Source organism: Caretta caretta, chromosome 14 (genome assembly GCF_965140235.1).
Source record: "Caretta caretta isolate rCarCar2 chromosome 14, rCarCar1.hap1, whole genome shotgun sequence".
Taxonomy (NCBI): Eukaryota; Metazoa; Chordata; order Testudines; family Cheloniidae; genus Caretta; species Caretta caretta.
In genome coordinates, this window is record NC_134219.1 from 2,007,066 (window position 1) to 2,023,975 (window position 16,910).

Sequence of the window (16,910 nt, forward strand, 5' to 3'; positions counted from 1 at the left end):
TGTTTGTGAAGGAGTGATTTTTGCAGACAAGCATTAGCTCTCTTTATAAGTGAAATAGATTATTTTCTAACTGCCAGCGCTGCCAACACCCTGGGGCTCAGATACCAAACCACCCGGAATGAAAGTTTTGCAGGCCAAATTGGTTCCCAAATTACATCTGTGCAACCCCAATAGTTTCAGATTCTACCCTCCGACACCTGTGCAACCCCCATTGCCTTTCATGGCTGAGCAGCTGAAACCAGTTGCAATTTAAACAATTCTCTTGCCTTGTAAGATTGACTAGAGCCCTGTTTGATCTGAGGAGTCAGCACAGGCAGCAGGACTGAAAATCATCTTTAATGCTGAATAAATGCAGGCAGCCGGACGTTTGAGGAAGACGTGGTGCTTTCCCCCCTCCACCTTTACACGGCGACTTCGCAAAGTCAGATCCCACTAAGCATGTGAACGTCCACTAAGCCAATGGGAATGTTCCATGTCTAGAGAAACAACAGGCTAAGGTCATGTGTCCTCCTGTATCTCACTCAGGAGTAGAGGCCTAGCGATACTTGGAAACGTACAGAAATAGCCATCCTGGAATCAATATTTCAGCGTAAAAGCCTGCGCAGATGCTTTTACTCCAGAAGAAGAGTTCCTTTCAAAGAGGGTTAAGCTAAAATCTGAAGAAGGTTCTCCATTCCATAAGAACACCCACCCGGGAGTTCTACTGAAAGAACCATTCTGCTGTAACTATTCTAGAATAACTGTTGTGCTAATTTCTAGTTAAATAGCATCTCAGAGGGAAATTCCAGCATCGTTCAGAAGGATATTAATGGCTGGGATTTTAAAAAACAGTTTGCCAGTCAGTATTTGCTCTTATTTCCTAGTGTCTATAAACTGTGGATGTCTCAGAGGGTGGGTAACTGAAAATAAAGAACCTTTCTCCTCTAGGATAACAGGCCCAAGTCAGTCCAGATCAGTAGTGGCAAGAAGCAGTGACGCTCCATCAGCTGGTCTTGATACAGAAAACTGAAGTGTTTCAATCTCAGTACCCTTCCTGCTAATCTCAGCAGAGAAATCACCATGCTGATTTAATCACTCTCGCTGTCCTTCCAGGTAAAAACTAAAGAACATTGACCAAGTGTTGTTTATAGAAGCTTTGTGTTAGCTCTCATGTAACTTAGGTGCATTTTATGCAATCAACCAAAAAGTCTGCCATTTCCAGGCTCTAGGCACATGTACATATACATCAAACTAAAATAACAATTTCACCTATAAAATCTCCTCCAAAACAGCTGAAGCCATGAAAGCCTAAGTGGATAGAGAGGATATCAACAGGGTGCTTTTTACAAGCACAAAATTCAAAGGAAAAATTGATAGATTATTTCTAATACTTCGTTTTACCGGCTCCATGGACTGGTGATGTACTGTATCCATGATGCAAACAGAAAAGCAGTTATTACATCAAGTGTCAAAATATTTTCAAAATCATACTGCTGCAAGCTGTTTTAAAGTGTTACCACTTTGCAATACTCAGTGGAATCCAGTGATTGTAAAGTGAGTTCAAAACCTCTGCAAACTTAGTTTAATCTTTTTGGATCCATACTTTTGGGGCAATCCTGCATAATGAGGTGACAGAACTTAGGTTACAGCATCCAATCGTGATCTGCCTTTATGGACATCATTTGACAATTGCAAGAGGTTGGCTGCGCCACCTTATAGGGTCCTGATTTTTAGAAGCTGCGGAGTACCTGCCCTCTCAAAAATCAGACCCCTGCAAGACGTCTTGGTTTGGGCACCCACCATCACTATTTGCTTTGAAAATGGAGGCCCATAGTTTTCAACAGCAAGGTGGCCTTCTGCATGTGTAGGACTTACATGAAGCACAGGCAGAAGCTTGGCCTGGAGGGAAGACAATTTCCATTGCCTTAGTGCTGTTTTGTTTTCTCAGAAGATCAAGAAAACAAAAGTAGGAGCTTACTGTACATCTCAGGCAACAAGTACCCTCAACTCCACCTTCTTAATAGCAGAAATTCTACATGGCTTCAATCTTGCCTAGATATGTAAGAAAACTACCTCAGTTCTTGCTCTGTATTGACAATACCTGTTTGGGGAAACCCAGTCATGTAATTTCACACACAGAGAGGTCTTTTCAGTACTCTGTGTATAAGCAGTAACAAATGCACTCCAACTTCCAGTAGATTTTGTAAAGGTTTATAGTCCTTTGCAATGATTGCATGATACATTTTCTTCGTCCACAATACAGTCCTTAAACCAGGAAGTGCCACTGGCAGCTTAGGCCCCACCTTCTAACAGCTGGTCTTTGCAATCAGATCTATGCTAGCTGCAGAACATCAAATGCACTTTCAACATCTCCATTTAATATTTACATTCAAGCAATTAATAATAGGAAGCTTATAGTTTAGACATTTCTAGTAGCAGCAGTTTCTATAATAGCTTGTTTAGCTTTAGATAATGAACTTATTTTTGACATAGAAACAACACATGTACAGTATCAAAAAATATATACCAGGGAATGGTCCTGCAGCTCATGAAGACAGGTCAAAGGAATGAGACTAACAAATGCTGAATGGTTAAAAAGAACACAAAATATTTGTTTGATATAGTTTATAAGGGGATCTAGGGACTCCATAAATCTAGGATTTATATTTCATTATATAAATACCTACAAATAAATATATTCGCATGGCCAGAGAGGGACCAGCTTTCAGCTCAAACAATACATTTCAATAACACCACGTACAAACGGGAGCAAGAATCACTCGACAAGTTAGCACTGTTAAAATATAATACTATGTAACTCTGTGAGTAACTGGCCGGCCCCATCCTCGTGTGTCCTGATACCTGCCAGTCCCTGGGACTGCAGGGATGGAGCAGCAGTAGAGGATACCCCCAGCATAGCAGGGGCAGAGTCACTGTGTCCCGCCCTCCCCTCCTCTTGGGCAGGGAGGCATCTGGTGGGATTCTCCCTGCATGAGTGCTGCAGTCACCGTGGTGGGGAGGGGAGGGAGGTGGGTGTCAGGGCAGTGACAATACCTTAGAGGGGGTCGAGGGGCAGGCAGCTCCAGGATAGTGTCAGGGTCCCTCCCCAGGGGGAGCAGCCTCTGCCCTTTCACACTGTCACATACTCCTTGAAGGTCACGGTCAGGCAGTTCGCGGTCACATCCGTGATAATTATATTCCCAAAGAAGGGCTTGAACTCCTGCAGGGGCTCTGCCTCTCCCTCCCCGTCCGCCTCCTGCTGCTGCTGAGGCTCAACGGCCGGCTTCTCTGTCGGCACCAGCGGCACCTCCGGCTTCACCTGCGCCACAGCCAGTTCACGCTCACCCCGGGGCTTGACGCAGCGCAAGTCTATGGGCTCGTCCAGGTCCGAATCCAGCAGGATGACCTCTGGCTGGGGGGTGGCTGGGAGAGGGGGCTCGGGCCTCTCTGGCGCTTGGGGGCTCAGGCAGGTGGGGGCGCTGATGCTCCGTGAGGTGAGGCGCTTCTTGCCTGGCTCCCTCTCCTCATGCGGCTCAGAGAGGCAGCGCTTCCTGGAGCCTGGGGTGGAGAGATTCAGTCCCATGGGGGCAGGGCTGTGCTCCCGGCTGGGCTCCAGGGACCAGGGCACAAGGTTGGGCTTGGTGGTGAGCTGCAGGGGCTGCTCGGGGGGAGGAGGTGCCTCCTTGGCAGGGGGAGTCTTTCTGGGGCTCCCTCTGAGCTCTGTGAAGGGTGGGCCCCCCCCAAGTCCAGCTTTGCTCTTGGGGTCACTGCCTGCCACTCTCTCCTCCCCATGCTTTCGCCAGGCCTCCTGCTTCTCCTCCCCGCCCTTCCTGGGAGTCCTCTCCTCAGTGGTCCGCTTCCTGGGCGGTTCCCCGGACTTGATCTTCACTGCCTGCATGCCATTCTCCATGTACTTGCTCATGACGATCACAATGCGCCCGTTCTTGTTCTTATTCTTGACGATCTTCATTTTGCCCCCAATGCCATTGCCGGTCACGCCATCGCGGGAAGGCGGCCCGGTGCCACTCGACAGGTTCTTCTCAGCTCCGTTCTTTCCCTCTGCAGCCAGGTTCTTTACTGGGCTCAGCAGGCTCTTGGCTGGGCTGCGAGCCCATTTGTCTGGGTGGGTGACCAAGGGGCTTTTGCTGTGGTCCAGGCAGGCCTGGCTCGGTGGCTCCTTGCTGCCAGGATGGTAGCGGGGCTCATACATCTTGGGGTCCGGCTGGTAGTGGTGGTGCTTCTTGCTGTTCAGCTGGTAGTAGTACTTCCCTTTGCTTTGTGGCTGGTGCTTCGTGCGGCTCTCCTTGCCGCTGGGCTGGTAGTGGTGGTGCTTCTTGCTGTTGAGTTCGTACTGATGCTGCTGGCTCTTGCCAGACGAGCTCAGCTCCAGCTTCGGCCTGTTGTCCGCAGCAGGGTCCTGGAGCCCAGTGAGGACATTGGAGCGCCGTGCGAACGAAGGGAGCTGCAACACAAAGTCAGCGAGTTTAGCAAGAGCCCACCAAGGGATACTTCACACAAGAGATCAGCTCTTCTGCAGGAGTCCATTCAACCAGCTTATGCACACCCAGTGAAACAGAGCAGTCGGAGCAGCCGCAGGGCGGGACGCTACAGACCTTAACGTGAAAAGCTGTGGCCTGTTCCTGACCTAAAGGCTTCACGTTGTTTGAGATTAACTGGAGGTAGTAAAAAGTACCCTTCAATCAACTGTCCCTGTTAGGCAAGGGTAAATCGTGGGTGAAATACACCCAAGGCAGAGTACAGATCGCTGAGGAGAGTGGCAGCTAACAATGCAAACAGCGTCATCACAGCTTAACAAAGCACTGTGTCCAGCCTCCTCCTTCTCGCCAAAGCAAGTCTGCCGCTAGGCTTGGTGTGTACCAGCACCACAGGTCACTGCCACCTTCCGTCACATGGGGCAGAAGCGACGTTTATAACTGGAGACAGACCCATACAAATACAATGGCGAGATGGGGAATGAGATCTGCCAGGAAAGAAATACCCAGGAATTCCCAGCAAGGTAGCCACCAGGAAGCCTCTTCCTGCAGCAATGGACTCCTTCCTTCTCTTCACACTTTCTGGGGTCTGTCCCAATTTATGCTCATTGTTACACCGAGATGTTGTGCGTGTTTGATTGAATGATGAAGTCAGAGTTTGGCATGGGGGGGGGCGGGGTTGGTTGTGGAGAGGAGTGGGAGCGGCTTCATCTGGCATTTAAAATTAACAAGGGATTTGTATGTACACACTGAACCTGAGCATGATGAAACCAGATGAAATGCTCCTCCCTGGAGAAGGGAGGAAACAAGGGAGTTTATATTAAAAACAAAACTAAGTGGCTTTAATCAGTCTATTTGGAAAGATTGCCATTTAGAGATTGCATTTACTTTCCGGAGTGTGAATATTCTCAAGCCTGTGCTAAAAATGGGGTTCCTTAGGAAAAGAACATTGTGGCTTATTGAATTCACCTGAACGACTAGCGGCTTCGGTTTTGGTCCTCTCTTGCGGTATCCCATCAGCTGCTCCTGCCTCTCCCTGCAGGAACATAAAAATCAATAGCGATGCAATTACTTTCCTACAGCACGCTGCAGAATTGGGGGGGGGGGGAGCCGCGTTAATTCTCCGCACACATCACTCAGAGACACATTACAGTGAGAACATGGGGCCAACAGTGTGTACAGCTGGACAAGCAAAGAAGTGAGCTGCTAAGGTTCCTGGAGAGCCAGCAGGACTGGTTCGTCCCGGGAATAGCCGGCAAGGCCAGCTATTTATGCGAAGTCTCCCTCACGCGCACACTAAAGACCTCCCAGAAACAACCAAACAAGACACAGCAAATTCCTCTCTGTGGCCCCCCATCCTGCAGGGCTCGCTGAGGTTCACCAGCGAAGCGCAGATCTCACAGAAAGCAAGCGGGATTTCCAGAGCACGCTGGAGCCCGAGCTGCCTTCACGCTGTGACAAGGGCATCTCAGGCACTAGCTGGCACCGAAGTGGAGCGCTGGGCAGAGAAGGGAGCGGGAGCCCCCCGTTGTTCCGGTGGCCGGCGCAGAAGGCCCGGCGAGGTGTGCGCGGCATGCGCCGCGCGGAATCAGCAGCCGCGGCGATGCTAATGATCTCATTAGGATTCACAGGACGAGCCCCGCCAGCCGTCACTCAGAATCGCTGCCTTAAAGGCCGAGGTCTCCGCGGGGGGAGGGGCCGCTGGTGCTGAACCACCCAACTGTCGGGGGGAGGCCAGGGCAAGCCCCTGGCCGGGGCCGTCACCCCTCGGGCGCCGGGTACCCGGCTCCTGAGCAGGGCAAGCATCGCTGGCTGCCTGCCCGGGCGGCGCCTCCAAGTGACCAGCCCCACCCCGACCCGTGCGCCGTAGGGGGAGGGGTGGGACGAGTATTTGGACCCCCAGTGGGTACGGGCCCTGGGCACTGCCCCGCTAGCCAGCAGCCGGGGAAGGGCCGGGACCCAAGGCCGAGAGAGGCTCGCCCGCGGCTGCAGTCAGCGCATCTGCTCCGCGCCAGTGCGCGCGGCGGTGCCCGGGCCGCAGGGTCGTGAACTCCTTCGGCAGCGCCTGGCACTCGGCCGGGCAGGACGCGCCCCGGCGGGGTCGCTCCGGAGCCAGGGAGAGCAGCGTCCCCCGCGCTAGCCGCCTGCCTGCCACGGGCTCGAGTTTACAGTTTGCGCCAAAACACCGCAGGAAATAATGCGCCAAACGCGAGCGAGGAGCAGCAGCGCCGCCTCCACCCCCCCAGGCAGGCGAGCGAGCGGGGGAGCTGCGGGGACAGGCTGGGGGCCGTTAGCCGAGGGAAATGCTCCCTGCACCGCGGGCAGGCGGGACTGCACCTCGCGAGCTTCTCCCTCGAAAGGTGCAATCTCCATCCAGGAGAGGGGCGGTTCTTCCCCGCCCCGCAGCGCCGCTACTGCACCCGTGACACCGCCTGTCACAGCAGCCGACATGCCCGGAGCCCGCCCGCGAACCTGCCGAGCTGCAAGCCCCTGCCTCGGCCCCGAAGGGGTTAAGTGAAGTTCCGTGACGCATTCACAATTGCACAATGCCAGCTCGCTCCGAGCTGCGCTCCTGCAAGGCTCGGCTCTGCAAGGGGGCCGGGGCCGAGCGCTCGGCTGCTCCGGGGCCGCCAGTGCCCAGCTCGGCAGCGGAGCGCGGCGCAGGGCATTCCGGCTGCAAGGCCCGGCCCCCGCGCCGCCCTAGGTCCCCCCCCCACTGAACCCAGGCAGGCAGGAAAGTGGCCCCGCTGCCACCCGGCGCGGGGGTGCGCCGCCCCACGCCCCTTCCCTTCTCCCCGAGCTCCGAGCCCCAGCGGCGCCGCTGGGTTCTGCGCCTCCCCTCCCCCGCTGCCAGGCCGGGTCCGCGCAGGAGCGCAGCGCTCACCTGTTTTGGAACGCGATCAGCAGCCTGGGGTCCAGGATGTTTTCCTCCGGTTCCCACGTGTTATATCTTGCAAGGGGGAGAAGAAGAGCCATTGAGCAACTGACCGGTGCGCCCCCCGAGAAGGGAGACGGGGGGGGGGTCTCCCCTTGCCGGTGAGCTGCCAGGGGCCATCTTACAGGTTAGGCACATTGAATCCACGCGCACCTGGCCCCACTGCGGAGTGCGCATTTCGAACTCCAGCTGCCCGGAGAGGGGGATGGGCGGGGGGGGGGTGTTTATTTAGCGCAGTTGTTATTCCAGAAGAATTCTAAGCATGTCACGATGCGATTTCCCAAAGCCCCTGTCCTAGCCCCACTAACACCCGTGGTGCTGACCAGGGTCTAAGCAGCAGAGTCCAAACCCCAGAGCAGCCCCTCCCTGCAAGACACTGTCATGCAAACCCCAAATATCCGCCACCCGCAAACATCTCCTTCCCTTCGGTGCTCAGAGGCAGGGTTTGCCTTCCCCGCGCCCCGTGGCAGCGCCCTGGTGGCAGCCCCCTGCCTCCTCCTCGGCCAGGATCGGGGGCTCAGGACCGGCGGGGCGTTTTATTTCATGTTTTAAATTATTTTCCCCCTGCTCAGTTCTGCAATATGGAGCCTGGCTCCCGAGGAGGGAAAGGGGGAAGGAGCCATTTTCTGCTGCACATCAGTCACCGTCTGCCTCTCTCTCCCTCCCCTTGCTTCTGCCGGGCTCCCCGGTCCCCCCTGGCCTCTCCCCAGCCTCTTTTGGAGCATGCAATAACGGTGCCATTTCCCGGAGCAGAAAGCATCGGGTGCGGGCGGGGGGGCTCGCTGCAGCTCTGGCTGGGCCGGAGATCCTGCTCCTGCAGCCCCCATCCCTGGTCCAGCTGCAGCCCAGCTCCCCGCCTGGGTACTTACTTGGGGGACCAGCCTCTCCATTTCACCAGGTACTCGACTCTGCCCTGGGGGGGAGGGAAAAGGGAAGGCGTCAGCGGCAGCCCCGCAGAGCCCCGGCCGCCCTCCCGCACCCCCGACTCCCCGCTCGCAGCCTCCCTCCCGGCCTCACCTTTCGGATCCGCTTTTTCTCGATGCTCTCCACGGCGAAGACGTGCTCCCCCACGGCGGGCAGCTCCATGCTGGGGAGGCTCCGAGCGCCGGGCTCGCCCCACTCCGCCTCCCGCGCCCGCAGACACTGAGCTCCAGCCGCCCCGGCACCGCAACTCATGCAAATCCCGGCCGGAGACGTCAGGCGGGCGGGGCCTCCCCGGGCCCGGCTGTCCGTCAAGGGGAGACGGGGCGCGCGGATTGGTGCAGATCTGCCGGGGAGGGCGAGCGGGAGGAGACCGAGAAAGGGGCGGGGTCAGGGGGCAGAGAGGGGCGGGGGAGCAGGCGCCGGGGGGGGGGGAGCGGGGGGCTGTTGGGCCGCGGGCGGGGGCAGCGCCGCGCAGCCCCAGTTGCAGAGCCCCGGCCGGTAGCGCGGAGCTGCCCCGTGTCCAGCGCTTCCAGCAGCGGGCAGCAGAGCGCCCGGGGCAGGTGTCTGCCCCCCACCCCTTCCGCGGCCAGTGAGGGCAGAAAGGGGGCAAGCGAGCGAGAAGGGGGCAAATGTGAGGCGAGAAGCAGGTCGGCCTGGAGCCCCCCGGGCAGCGGCGGCGGGGGTAACACGATCTGGGTGACACGCGGGATGCAGGAATCATCCCAGCCCCCGGTTCTCCTCCGTCCGATCCCGCATTCCCGGGTCCTCCGAAATAGCGGCTCGGGGAGACCGCGGCTGGCTGGGATTCCCGAGCCCTTACGCTTGGAGATCTGCAGGGCGGCGGGGGCGATTCCTTCTGGGCCCCGAGGCGCCGCCGGAGGAGAGGTCGGGAGGGAGGACACGGGGGAGGCGGCGAGATGGGAGAGGAGGGGAGCCCAGGGAGGGCGCAGGGCTGGGGAAGTGAAGGAGCCGAGAAGATGGGGGGAAGGAACGGGCTCTACAGAGAAAGGCGGGGCGGGGGGGGGGCAAGAGATGCTGGGACGAGAGAAGGAAGGGCCAGGGCAGGAGGCTAACCCAGGTTGGCTGGGAGGGGAGGGAGGGAGGAGGGCCCCACGTGGTTGCGGGAATCTGACCGGGGCTGGGGGGAATGGAGGGGCTGAGAGAGAAAACAGGGCTCCGGGAAATGGAGCCAAGGGAGGCAGCAGGGGAGAAAGGAGGGAGGCCAGGATGGAGGCAGAGCGCAGAGGAGGGCGGCGAGCTGTGGAAGTCGAAGGCCAAGGAGCCCCGGCCTCTCCCCTGCAGCGTGCCCGGGATCCCAGGGAGGAAGGGCTTGCCCAGCCTGCGGGGCCCTCCCGGACAAAAGGGGGGGGTTGCTCTTTGGGGGGTTTAGTGGTGACCCCGAAGGGAAGCGATGGACACAGCCCAGCCCGCAGCTGGGGAGCTCCCGTTGCTGCCCTAACCCACCGCATCCCTATCGAACAAATCGTCAGCAAAGCCCCAGGCAGCGTCCCCCGAGCCGGGCTGGCAGAGCCGCGCTCGGCATTAGCCAGGGGGGCACCATATGCAACCCGCGAAGCTCCTGGCAAGTGCAGGGGGGTTGCAACGTCCGCCGCGTGTCCATCCGTCAGAGCCTCGCTGCCCTCAAGCCCCGGGGTGTAACTCCCGGCTCAGCCCGGGACTGGGGAGGAGGGAGCGAGCGGAGCTGGGGGGAATTCCTCAAGCCCCAGGGGCCTGGAGACAACGGAGCGCTGCAGAGGCTGGGAACGACACGCGCCCCGTTTACACTGGATCCAGGAAACGCTCCAGAGGGGCGAAACGATTTCCCTGGACAATAATTAAATGTGCATTTGCAAAGTCGGAGGCAGGGTCCGACTATCTTCCTGCCCGTGCCCCGGGGCTCAGTGCAGAGCCAGAGTCACAACTTACTTTCTGCCCTAAGGGAAGCCAACTTGCCAGGTCTGGGGCAGTGCCTAGCGACCCCCTTCTAGCTCTGCCCTGGGAACTGGGGTGCGGACGGAGCACGGGAAGCTGACTCGGAAATCTTGGGGAAAGGGGCTGTATCGCTCACCGGGCGGAGGTAAGGCGCGTCCTGCGCGCTCTGGCTGTCCAGGCACCGCAGAGGAATCGCCCGTTTTGAGCTGCTCGCAGAACGGTGGCAGGACTTGAACAAAGTTGCATCATTTTGTTTATTTCCCACCTACAAGCGAAGGCTCGTGCGGGGCCACCGGGGGCCGGATCCCGAGAAACCAGCCGCGCAGCGCTGCCCCGTGAGAGTGGGACCTGGGCGAGCGCTCCCCACTCCGTGTCACCCACCTGCGCGGCTGCTCGAGAGGTGGTCGGGCTGGGAGCAGTAGCAGAGCCCCGGGCGCCTGGGTGGGACTTGGAGGTGAAGGAGACCTGGCCAGAGTCCAGCGTGAAACCTGCGCCTTTGGGGAGCGTTGGCACGGGGGGAGGCGCGCCGGGCCAGTGGAAGTCGCCGGGTCACCCAGCGATGGGCAGCAACGTGATTCCCCGGCTGCAAAACAAGGCGGGGCAGTTTGGGAACTGGGGGGCGGCGGAGGATTTCCAGAGCACCTCTGTGAAATCCCTGCTCGCTGGAGCATAAGGAATCCGGGCCCTTAGGAAACACGTCTCCGAACTCAAGTGCCGGGGGTCCCGCGTGGGCAGCTCCCCAGGGAGCCGGATTTCCCTTGGGTCCCAGGAGACCCCTGCCCTGCAGCCCCTTCCCTCGGACTGAAATAACCCACGCGGGCTGTGTGTAACGCCAGGCGCAGGCTCGTGCCGCTGGGGCTGCCCAGTGGGGCTGGGGCCGCGGCTTCCATCTCCCTTCGCTGCCCTTCTTCACGCGGAACCCCGCGAGCAGGAGCGGCCAGACTGGGGAGCCGGGGCCTTCTCTGGAGCAAACGGAGGCAGAAAAGAGCCGGTTATAATAACGCGAGGAAACAATCCCACGAGATTTCACCGCAGGGGGAGACTTTGGGTTCTTGTTTTTATTGAAAGACAATTGTCCCCCCCCAGCAGTCGCGGGTGCGTGGCCGGACAGACTGACGTGTGAGCCGGAGAGCCAGGAGGAGGAAGAGTGACAAGCGGTGCCATGCCCTGGACCGGCGGCAGGGTGGGGCTGGTGAGGAGCTCGCCCCGTCTCAGCACAGATTGCTTTTCGGGGAGTCCCGTGGGTTTTCCGGCCAGGGGGCGATTTCCCCGCTAGTTTCAGGATGAGTTGCAGGCTCTGAGGTCTCTGCGAATCCAAACCACGCCTCCAAAAGTCCGGGGGAAGCCGGCGTCAGTCTTTCTCTGACACCAGTGGGAGCTGGGCTCGTGGGCATCCTCCCCTGCCCACCCCACGCACGGAGTCGCGCCTTGGGGATGCAATTCAGGAAGTAGCGGGGGGCGCGCCAGGGAAGGCTCAGAAGAAAGCAGCAAACCAAGGCACTGGGCGGGCAGGTGAATCCTGCCGAGCAAAGCAAAGCAAAGCGAGCGCGAGGCAGCCGGGAAAATTACAGCTGTCAACAGAGTCTTGGTCGCTCTGCGCCGCTTCTGACGTGCCTCGAGGCATTTCTGGGCCTGCTCCTGCCCCCAGCTGCAGGTAACGGGCACGGGCTCGGCTTTGTTCCGTGCAGGGACCCTGCGCCGCCGGCCTGCGCTGGGGGCGGCGATCCCCGCCACCGGCAACGCCGGGCAGTCGGTTACCGAGGGGGCCCGGCTGCGCGGCTCCCTCCAGCCGCGAGTCGGAGGAGACATTTCCCCGCAAGCGCCGTGCAGCGGCGGTCGGGCGGCGCAGAGCAGGATTACCCCACCCGGTAATTAAACTGCTTTACGCAGAGGCGCTTTGGGACCCGCGGAGATGCCGCAACCGGGAATGAAAAGTTAACGGTTCAGCAGGAGGCTGACTCCCTTCCCCCCTTTAACATGCCCGGGAGGGACCCCAGGGCCGGCCTCATGCCCCCCCCCCCCGATGGCGCCCCACGAGGTGCTGAAGCTGGAGCTCGGGGTTGGCTGGTGACCTGAGCAGGAAGGTCCTGGAGCTGCCCCCCGCTGCCCAGGCCGGACAAGCTGCGAGCGGCTCCCCTCCGGTGTGCTGGGGGCCGGCTCCGAGGGGCCAATGACCGCGAGGGGAGCTCCAGGGCAGGCGTCGGGGAGACTCCCTTGGGTTCTTCATTCCCAGGGGCTCTGTGCCCCGCTCAGCCCAGGCGGCTCCTCTCTGGAGTGCGAGGGGGGTCCCCATTGCACCTGGGGGCCGAGGGTGAGTGAGAAGCGCGCAAGGCCCGCAGCGGCTCGGAGCAGGGAGGTCCCCCAGAGCAGGGATGGTCACTGGGCCATCGCACGGCGGGCGGCTGGGCCCCTTTCCCGCGGGGGAGAGACGGGATTTCCGCACATCACCGCACAGGGACTCCCCGCAGGGTTTGGTGACGCCAGCCAGGCCTGGGTCGGAGAGCAGCGGAGCTCCGAGATACAACGAGACTGACCATTCGCCCCAGCTCCGCCCGCCCCATTAGCACGTCCGGGCCGCGGCAATGAAGCGGGCTGGAAGCAGCCAAGGAGGAGGTCTCTGCTCCTGTCTCCAGCCTTCCCTTGTTCAGGAGGATCTCCAGCGCGAACCGCATATGAGCAGGGTCCAGCGAAGCACCAGGATGGGATGATCTTGACTTGCCCTGGTTCTCTGTGGCAAGGAAATAAAAGCGCCCCGCTTCTCCTAGCCTCTGTCTGCAATTCACAGAGGGGCTTTTAGCCCTACCTCCTTCTGTACAGAGGTGTGTTTGTTTTGCTAGTGAGTGGGGGAGGGAGGCAATCAAATGCCCATTCATTTTCCAACTGAAAATCGATGAGCAACGTCTCCTGCGCTGCGCCTGACACCCATCCATCTTCCCTATAGCTCACGTGTGGGACACGGAGGGAGGCGGAAAGGAAGGACACTTTGGCAGCGAGTAGGAGGTAGCTAGCAAAAGCCTGCCAAAGAGGCCGGGATGGAAATAGTAACGGTTTAGGGCGAGGGCGAGTTTTTCTGCAGAAGGAAAAGGCGCAGAAGCTGCAGCTGCGCACAGAGCGCAAAGGTGGAAGAAGCCGCGCAAAGGGAAAAACGGCGCTGCAGGCCCACCGCAATCTGCGGGAGAAACAGAGGAGTAAAGGGCAGGGGGCGCGCGGTACCTGCCAGGAGCCCGCACAGCCAGCTAATCACCTCACCTTCCCTCGGCCAAGCTCCAGCGACCCAGAGAGCGCCCCATTCAGGTGTGGGTTGCGGAGTGACTGCTTGGGGCAGGGCCCAGCTGCCTGGCAGGGCTGGAGTGAGCGGAGGGGGGTACAGCGAGCAGGCTTTGTTCCTAGGCAGCACAAGGCACTTGTGGTCACCCTTCTCCTCCGGCTGGCCAGAAGACTCCCCAAGGTGGGGCTTCCAGGGGAAACTCACTGTCCCCGATGGCTGCTATTGAGAACATCCTCCCACCCAGAGCGTGGCCAAACAGGGGCTCAAGAGTGGAGTGCCCTGGCTTGAGAGCAGGTGGCCAGGCCAGAGCAAAGCCATGTGAGAGGCAAACATGCTGAGTGGGCTCAGCTGGCTGCCAGGGAAGGCTGTACCCCCTTCCCTCAACAGAATTCCGCTTCCCCAGCCCAGTCCTGGTCACAAGTGGGAGTATCCCCTCTCCCTACTGCAAAAAGGAAGAGTTAGCCAGCAAAGCCCAGGTCTCCCTGAAATCCTGACTGCCTGAATTTACCTGGGGAACAAAGTGACAGTGACCAAAGCAGCTGCCTAGTTGAGATGATCTCTAATTAAAGTTCAAATGCTCTTGTCCTTGAAACCTTGAAGACACTTTCCAATAGTCACTAAAGACAGGGCCTGAGCTGCCCACTCCCTCTCCTGAACAGCAAACTCCCAGACAGGCCTGATTTGCCCCAACTTTAGGGTAAAATGAATCCCTGCCACGAGGGAGTGTAGAAGCCATAGACATCACTTAAGTTCTGAAAGCCTTGTGCGGGCTCTCTACCTAGACTCACTGACTTCAAATTCCAGACTTACACTGGTGTAAATAAGAGCAGATTGGGGTCCTGCTCCTAAGTGGGTGAGCAGATCACTCCGCCCCATAGATTTAAGGGGGAAAACAATGAAACACAAAGTGAAGTTTAGTGAGAAGATTTCATTGAGCATTTAGCAGAAAAGAAAACGACAGTACCAAGAAATGGTTTGTCACTTACAGGAGGACTACTTTTTAATGAAAGGAAATGTGAGTGTACAACAAAGGGGAGTGCTGAATGCCACCGTGTATAAATACCTGTGTCTAAAAGCACAACAAAGACAGTCCCTGTGCTATCACAGAACTGAGCCAATAAAAAGCAAACTGATCTTACAATTTTGATTTCCCTGGAGGTCTGAAGGGGCTTAGTGTACAAATTATGATCTATTGGGAATAGCAGCTGAAATAAAGCACATACAAGAAGGATTTTTTTAACTAAAGAGCAATTTCCCTAAACTATATTTTCATTGACATGTATGCCCCTACAGCTTGTTAACCCACTTTGACATGCCAACCTTCTGCTGTTGCCAAAAAAGACAAGTGGAGCAAAACCAAATGTTTGCAAGAAAACGAAGTGCCCAGGGTGTGGAACACTGTGATGCAACCCCCTCGAATCTGGGTGAACTGGAAAATGTGTTCAAACATGTGCAGTTAGAAACACAGCAGAGAAATTGGGGCATCTCAGCAGTCTGGCCCAAGCTGATTTCCCAGAACTCTGAATGGCTGGGTGTGCTTTGAGCAGCTCGGTATTTCTTCTTAAGGCGCAACTGGGAACAGACAATAAAAGGGGCCAAAGCTGTCTCTCTCTATTTTTCTAACCACATGAATAGATCCATTCTGCACCCTCATAAAACCTGCCTCAGGTACAAGATGCGAAGCTATTGGTAAAATATAAAGGTGAGAACCAGCATTAAAAGCATTTTAATAATTCCATTTCTAACGATTCAAATAGTTCACTACCCAATCTGACACTATAGATTTCTGCAGGATGCTCATCTGGTTTCTGTTATGAGGCTGATTGCACATGATTTGACAGTAATGATTATAATAGTGGTGATTTTGTATTTTTTGCCTCACTCAAATACGGGAGGCTCATGAACTGATACATCCTTTCCCTTGTAGTTTCTAAAAATGATGCCTTATTTCATTCCATAGACAGTGAAACCACATCAAATATCCCAGATAAAGAGAGCTGGCTCTTCTGAATATTTTTAACTGCTGTCTCTTCTTAGCAAGATGCTGGAAATATTGCAAATATGAGAGAGAAAAAGGTTTTCAAATGTAAAGAAGTGAGAGATATGTTGCTGCCTTTCAAAAACCAGGATAATGGTAATTTAATAAAACACATTTTATTTATTATTTACTAAACAGCAAAAATGTGAAAATGTATTTGTCTCTAAAGTACACCAGCACAAAGAACTATTCCGATTACTGTTTATCTGTAGAACAGAGTAAATGTACGTGTGCTCATTTTAAGAAGCTAAGCTTCTGCCCTCAACTGTACTCCAACTAGACAGAAATAGATAGAGAAACTGATTGTAGGATCCCATTTAGATTGTAAACTCCTAGGGCTGGGACTGTTTTGTATTTGATGTTTGTGCAGAGCACAGCACAGTGAGGCTCTGATCCTGATTAGGGTCTCTGACTGGTACTGCAATACAAATAATAATAGCCAGAGACAGATGGATTTCCTGCAGGTGTTAAGGAATCAGACCAAAAGCCACTTTGTTTAAATACTTTCAAGCCATGTTCTGACCTTCTACCACTGAGCAGCTGTCTATCTGGGTTTATTATTTTAATTATTATTTATAAATGTTTATCTTGAAAAAGACCTGGGCATAAGGGATGGATTTTGGGTTGAATTTTGTCTCTCTGGAAGAAAAGCTGTAACATCTTCTCTTCCCCCTACCATGCCAGTAGCTTCTGCAGAGCTGCCAGACACCGGCTACCAAGCAGCGCGGGTTACGTAGGCAGCCATTTTTCATGTCACTCATTCAACTATAGCAATAGCAGCAGTTCAAACAGATTCTTTTTTAAACTCCAATCCGCGACTCTCCCAGAGGAGACACCCAGGCTACGGGGTGGGTGTTCAGATTTTCTTTCTGTCCTCTACAGAAGGGCTGGTGACGTCTTGGGAACCATACGGTATCACATCAGGTTGAAGACAAAAGCAGGAAGGTCCAGTAAAACGTCAGAGTAACAAACACCAGAGTCACAAACTGACTGGTCAACCACACCCCTCCTCTGGAACCAGACATACACAACCAGGCAGCAGTAGAGACAAAAGAAAATAAAGCCAATACAGTTCAGTGCTGTGTTACACATAAACTACTAAAAAAACAAAGGGAAAGTTTAAAAAAGATTTGACAAGGGAAGGAACCCATTTCTGTGCTTGTTTCATTTACATTGGGATGGTTAAAAGCAGCATTTTTCTTCAGCATAGTGAAGTTTCAAAGCTGTATGAAGTCAATGTTCAGTTGTAAGCTTTCGCAAGAACCACCAGAACGTTTTGTTCAGAGTTACAAACATTTCAGAGTTATGGACAAACTCCCTTCCCAAGGTGTTCGTAACTCT

General features: G+C 56.0%; 1 protein-coding gene across 1 annotated transcript; it reads right to left on the bottom strand.

Annotated features, from left to right (window-relative positions):
• Positions 1 to 2,174: 2,174 nt before the first annotated feature.
• Positions 2,175 to 8,614, bottom strand: CBX4 (chromobox 4). The gene is made up of 5 exons (XM_048818883.2): positions 8,425 to 8,614; positions 8,277 to 8,320; positions 7,357 to 7,422; positions 5,442 to 5,508; positions 2,175 to 4,441 (listed from the first exon to the last, which is right to left on the bottom strand). The coding sequence occupies exons 1-5, from the start codon at positions 8,581 to 8,583 to the stop codon at positions 3,110 to 3,112; spliced, it is 1,668 nt and encodes a 555-aa protein (XP_048674840.1). The 5' UTR covers positions 8,584 to 8,614; the 3' UTR covers positions 2,175 to 3,109.
• Positions 8,615 to 16,910: the final 8,296 nt, after the last annotated feature.